We start from the raw sequence: 6,628 nt of genomic DNA on the forward strand, positions 1-6,628 counted from the left end.
TGACCAACATAATTTTTGAGGTTTATCTATGTAAAATACATATCTTCAGTACTCAGAATTCCTCAATATTTTACCTGAATTTTCCAAATAGCTAATAATAAATACATATTCAAAATATACAGTTGCATAAACTCAACAAAGTAAACTTTCATCGTTGACTGATCCACGAAGTTATTCCTCATTGGCTTCTTCCCTGAGGTTTCTTATCATCTTTTGAGTAATAGTTCTCACTGAAATAAAAAATGGGTCAGACTTAACATCTTCAAAATCTGCACAATCGATAATTTGTATTTACAACAAAAACAAATAACGTACCAGCCAGGGACATCCTTAGGGTCCTCACATTTCAAGGTATCCTCACTGTAAACCTTTCCATAAGGACAAGCTCCTTTTTGAGGCCTAAGACCATTCCTACAGATGTAGAACTTCTGGCAATCCTCAGGATGAGCGTAAGTAGGATGTGGCATTTTGCTTCCTTCTGCACCAAGAGCCTCCTCATCAGGGCAAGAGAAACCGTCTTCTAATGAGTCTAAAACAAATACATATATCGTGATTTTTTGAGGAGTAACATCTTTGATGTAGTATTGGGGACTCCATTTACTCTCTCCTCTTATTCATAATGTTGAATATTTGAGTCTTCAATACATAAAGTGAATTCGGGTTAAAACACTAAACTTGTACCCAAGTTAACCAACATGAAAATTGTGAAACTGATAGCTAAATTTTTTGATCTCTACCTTAAATATTGAAAAAATTCACAAGATTTTTCATTGATTCGGGGCATTAATATTGATTATCAATCGAATAGTCAAAATTTGAGAATATCTTAAAAAAATGAGTATACAGCTAAAAAATGTTTAATTTTCGGGGGTAAATGTATTGTTGAAAAACTATTTCGTATTTTCATACATTATTCTTGTAAATTATTCTGAATAACTAATAAATCCTCAACTTCTCACCTCTTTTGATGTTTCCACAATCCTTCCTATTGCTCTCAGTAGGCCATGAGCAAGTACTTTCCACATCATCATAGATGAGACCAGGTGGGCAAGACATTTCAATTGGTGTTCCTTCAACGCAATTGACGAATTTATCACAAGCTTCTGGATCTGAGTGTCTGTAGAATCCGTTAGCTCTAGGACATCCTTCACTAGGCTTTGGTTCCTCTGAAAACAATAACCAAAAGCAATAAAATTGATGAATGATTGTGATCAGCTCAACTCACGTAAGAGTTCTCGATCTCCACAATCAACATTGGATGGTATGTCGCATTTCTTCTTATTGGGATTTGTGTCGTCGAACACTAGACCATCAGGACAAAGTTTTTCCTCATAGTTTCCTCTGGAGCAGACGTAGTAGAGATCGCATTGCTCCGGATCAGGAAAATAACCTGTCCTTGCTGGACATTTGAACTGAGCAAAGCAACCTAGAATAGTTAAACTTTTTAGTTTATTCTTTTATAGTTATTTAATTTATTTATTTTATTATTATTTTATAATTATTCAAAATACAACTGCTGCAGGCATTGACATTCTTCCACAATCTCAAAATTCAAAAGCTAGTCAAGAAGTGGCAAATAATATTCTAACAAGAAGATTTTGTATTGAAATACACTGCGCAAAAAAATTAACGCACATTATGGAAATCTCAAATTTATTCTACAACTGAAGGTGTTCTGAATGATATTTTTATCAGAATTATGCATGCATATGTTATCCACATTCAACGTTTTTCTTCAATACAGATGTTTTTTCCCAGCAGGAATAAAAAAGGATGAGATTATCAGATTTTGAATGTATTGGCTCCATTCTGAAATCAGTTGTTCTTGATCAATTCTAGTGATCAATAGTTTTTCTTTCGTTTGATTTTCTACACTCGATCGCTATGCAACGCAAAACACGCAATTTGACCCAAGAAGAATGTGCCCTAGCGTTAGTTTTGCGAGAAGAAGGGTGGACATACACAAGAATTGCAAAAAGGTTTGGAGTTTCGCATACAAGTGTGTCCAGAACGTTGCAGCGATTCAGGGAGACAGGTATGAATGTCCGAAGACCAGGACAGGGTAGACCACGGGTAAAAACATCCATTCAAGAACGTTACTTGAGAGTTTCTTCGTCGAGACAACGGTTTGCAACCGCTTGCCTTCTTCACAAACCAGCTTGAACAAACTCATGGGGTGCAAATTAGAACTCAGACAATAAGAAATCGCTTCAGAGAATATGATTTAAGGCCTTGTGTCGCGGCAAGAGGCCCAGCTCTTACCCCAGCCCATCGAAGGGCGCGTTTGGATTTTGTGAGAGAGCATATCCATTGGGAAAAGGCTGATGAGAAAGAGTTCTCTTCACAGATGAATCTAGATTCTGCCTCTACCATTGTAATCGATGTTCCCATGAAAGATATGCTCTAAATTTCCTGAATACTACTGGTTTCGGGAGAGGATCGATTATGGTAAGGGGTGGAATAACTTTGACTGCTCGCACAGACCTAGTGGTCATTGATAATGGAGCTATGAATGCTGATAGGTATAAAAGGAACATTCTTGAAGAGAATGTAGTGCCATTTGCCCCATACATTGGGAAAAATTTCATTTTTATGGACGATAATGCCAGACCCCATCGTGCGCGCATCGTTCAGGAGTACCTTGAAGATGTTGAAGTCTCTCGAATGGAATGGCCAGCAAGAAGTCCAGATCTCAATCCGATTGAGCAGGTTTGGGACAACCTCAATAGAAGGCTGTGAAGTTCAGAAAATCATCCAGCTACTCTTAATGACTAAGGAATCCAACTCAGAGAAATCTGGGAAGGATTAGTTCAGAACATTTTAAGATCACTCATTTTGAGTATAAACCGTCGTTGCCGAGCTGTAATTAACGCAAGGGGTGAAAATACCAAGTATTGAATCGCTTATCAGCATTCCAGTATTTTGAAAATTGTTTATTTCTCTTCTTTCACATAAGATTCGGTGAAATCCTGAATTTTTCTTCCATTTAATGTGTCTTGTTTCGTTCAAAACTCTACCGAGAGAATATAAAAAATAAGTTATAAAGTCAATGTAGAGTTAACTTCCATTAAAATTGAGATTTTCAGAATGTACTTTAATTTTTTTGCGCAGTGTATATATTCCAATACTAATTCCGAAAAGGGTTCCGTAAATTTTGTTTTCTTGTTGATTTCATAGATGCGAATTAAATGGAAATGAAAATTTGTAATTGTATGTTCGATGACAATTCAATGCAACGTGAATAATTTTATATTCATCGCTGATCATAAACTATAGGATTTTCAAGAAGACTAAAAAGAATTACCCCAAATCTCCATGAGCACAAAACCGACGGAATTAAGATTTTTGGTATTGATAAGAAACAACAATTCCAAGCTCCGAACAAAATGTTCATCTAACCACTTAATGAGAAATATGGAAAAATCAAGAAGGATATGAAAAAAATACCCAATATTTTCGTCATTAAAGATCCGATCAGGTATGAATTTTTTGTGTAGGTATATATAGAAAAATCATTCTGAGCTAATCAAGAAATTTCGAGCAGGTAGAGTTATCCGGAACATCGAAAATTCAAGAATAAAAAATAAATATATATATAATAAAGAATATTCGAAAAAAAAATTACAATATTTCCACTGATTTCGCATGTATATAGAGAATAACCATATTAAGCTTTGTCCAAAATTTCATGTTCATGGCTCAGAACTAGAACTAGAAAATTCAAGCTAAATATCGACAATAATGAGGAACATCACATATGTAGTCTGAATCGAGATTAGGTTTGAAGAAAATATTGACAAGAGACGCTATATTTGTTGTTGTTTGAAAAATGGATAAAAACGAGATTCGTGTATTAACAATGTTTCTCGTCACAAATCAATGAAAACCATGGTCAAATTGAAGAAATTGCACTTCCAGCTCAACCAATAGCTAATTCTGACGATCTGGCAAATACCCATCAAAAAAGGTAAGTACAATTGAAGGTAGCTATGTTCATGAATAAAGTGTTTTTATTGGTTAGACCACTACTTATTGAGTGAAGTGTTAAATAATCATATGAGCGCTCAAAAGCTCCTGCATTCCCAGTGCATAACTCATTTTTACGATTCGTAGCTACTTAACGAACAAACTGGGTCAACTCAACAAATTAACAAGTTGAAGCTTGAATTTAAAAATTCAATTAATAAGATGTCTATATTACTCCTCACCTGCTAAACAACATAAAACCAAAAATAACTCCTTTCTATACATCGCAACAAGAGTCAGAACACTTGCACTACTCACGAATGTGTTACCTCAATTTTCCAATTGGTATCATTCCGATCGAGTATTAAGAAAGTGGTTCAATATGCATATGACAGCTTCGAGAACCAGTTCTTTCACTCCATTCTCACAATCAGGAAATATGTTCAAGTTGTAGGGGACTAGGCAATATGGGCGAGCCCTGGGTCGCATTATAAGAAGGTTAATTGCTTTTATAATATCGTTGTTCCATTGACTGGTCTGCGATTCTTGGTTATTTGTGGAACTTGATTTTATCACGTCTCGATTCGATATTTATCTTGAAACTGATACTCCAGGATAAAGCTTGGTCCAGATATGTCTTATTTATGGTGTATTGTTTTTTGATTATGTTTTATATGATCTATAACCTGGACTCTGGAGACCAGTACAGTACACTTCATTAATGAATAAATAATGGAACGCATTTTCAAATCGTGATACCAATCACCTTAATCTACCTTCTTATCGTAATATTCGTAATGGCATAGTTCTAGAAGAAGAAAAAAAGAACATTAAAGAGATATTTTTGATATTTCATATATTGCATGAAATCTTTCAATTCATTAGGAAAATCAGGAAAGATATCAATCATAATCTTTGGTTGAAACAAGTTGTGTACTTCCTATGTTTTTACAAAAAAATTGGTTATTAACAGTCCTCATATTGTTAATATTCAATTTTTGTAATAAAACATAGAAAGTATAAAACTTGGTTTAATTATAATCAACTACAAAATAGTACCGGCTGAAACAGTTCAATACCTTCAATCTTTGTGTTGGTACCTAGAGCAACAAATATGTATTTCGAATTTCAAATTGAATTTTTAAGTTTTTCGTGTCCAACAACATTTATATTATTATATGTAGTATTATTTCAAAGCACCTGGAAGTAAGTCCTCTATTTAACAGACCGAGGAACTGACTTTTTACGTATGCGCTCAGGAGTGTCTTGAAATAAACCTCAAAGGGGCGCATGTCTACATCAACACGAACAGCCAGACCACGCTGAGTTCCCTGGAATCGTACTGCCAGGGGTCTCTATTGACCTGGGAGTGCCGTAACACCATCAAGCAACTGGCCAGAGGCACTAAAGTGACTCTACTATGGGTACCATGGGTCTGTGGTGTTGAAGGAAACGAAAAAGCTGATGAACTTGCAAAAAGTGCATCAAGGTTAACACCTGCTGGACCTGAGCCTTTCTGTGGGCTAGGAAAATACCAATATAAAGCAATGGTCCAGCAATAGGAGTTGAATAACAGCATAACGCACTGAACAAACACTCCTGGACTTACTCAGGCCAAGAAATTCGTGATCATTTCACCTACCTATACCAGAAAGCCCTTGAAACTGTCACGAGCTGAGCTTCGGGTGATGGTGGGACTGCTGACGGGGCACTGTCGGTACAAACATCATTTGTACTGTATGGCAGATGAGATTTGCAGGCTCTGTGAATCAGAAGTAGATACAGCTGAACACATGGCATGCTGGCCTAAGAACCATTCATATAGGGAAGCCGGTCCTGGATACCCGTGAGGTAAAGGCTAAGGCCCATAAAGAGGTTGTCAGTTTTATCAACGCCATTGGTTTCCATGAATGAGTAAAGTAGAGAACAAAAGATCTACCTGGTTGCAATTCCCGGAAGGCTTACCGAGCCACAATGACCCCAGTTCAAATAATAATAAGAATGTGGTATTATTAAAATTGAAATTTAATTAAGGAGGTTCCGTTTCATTGTGACCTTAGGATCTATTTCGCCCCTGCCAGAGCTATTCTGGTCATAACGGGATCTACAGCTCGCCTTCCAGTTCCAGAGTTCTGATGAACTCCAGTATGTGGTATAGTTTCAAGGAGGCTAATTAATCCACGAGTTTCTTGTCCAAAACAGATTATGCGTTGGCTAGTGATGGCGAAGCATTCCGTCACCGTTATTCCTCCTCCCTACAGAATCTGCACTCGTCATTTTCAGCTAGACCCATTCTCATGAGGTGTTTCCTAGGGTGACAATGTCCTGTAAGGAATCCAGTTAGGAGGTGTAGTATATTCTTGCTAAGATCCAAATACTTCTTGGATCTCGCATTGTCAGAGTTCCGAAGAAACTTATCGGAATAATCTGAACCAGGAATATTCAGAGTGTTTCTCTTTCGGTTTTTTTCCTTCTCCTGAATGTAGGTTGATTGGCGAAAAAGGAGAAGAAATTATACTAGACTATCGTTGTAATTTTTTATAGCCTTTTTGTTACCTCAAGAATTTTTTTTCCAAAAGAAATAACATTGTCATAAAAGTAGAGAAGCTAATTATATTTTATCATGGCATGATCCATTGTGGATTAATTGGATGGTTTCATT

At 36.3% G+C, this 6,628-nt stretch overlaps 1 protein-coding gene across 1 annotated transcript; it reads right to left on the reverse strand.

The window, feature by feature from the left end:
- Nucleotides 1-9: 9 nt before the first annotated feature.
- LOC123686438 (protein obstructor-E) lies at nucleotides 10-4,429 on the reverse strand. The gene is made up of 5 exons (XM_045626578.1): nucleotides 4,209-4,429; nucleotides 1,226-1,426; nucleotides 960-1,166; nucleotides 316-529; nucleotides 10-230 (listed from the first exon to the last, which is right to left on the reverse strand). Exons 1-5 carry the CDS (start codon nucleotides 4,249-4,251, stop codon nucleotides 179-181), a joined length of 717 nt encoding a protein of 238 aa, XP_045482534.1. The 5' UTR covers nucleotides 4,252-4,429; the 3' UTR covers nucleotides 10-178.
- Nucleotides 4,430-6,628: the final 2,199 nt, after the last annotated feature.

Source organism: Harmonia axyridis, chromosome 1 (assembly GCF_914767665.1).
Source record: "Harmonia axyridis chromosome 1, icHarAxyr1.1, whole genome shotgun sequence".
NCBI classification, from domain to species: Eukaryota; Metazoa; Arthropoda; class Insecta; order Coleoptera; family Coccinellidae; genus Harmonia; species Harmonia axyridis.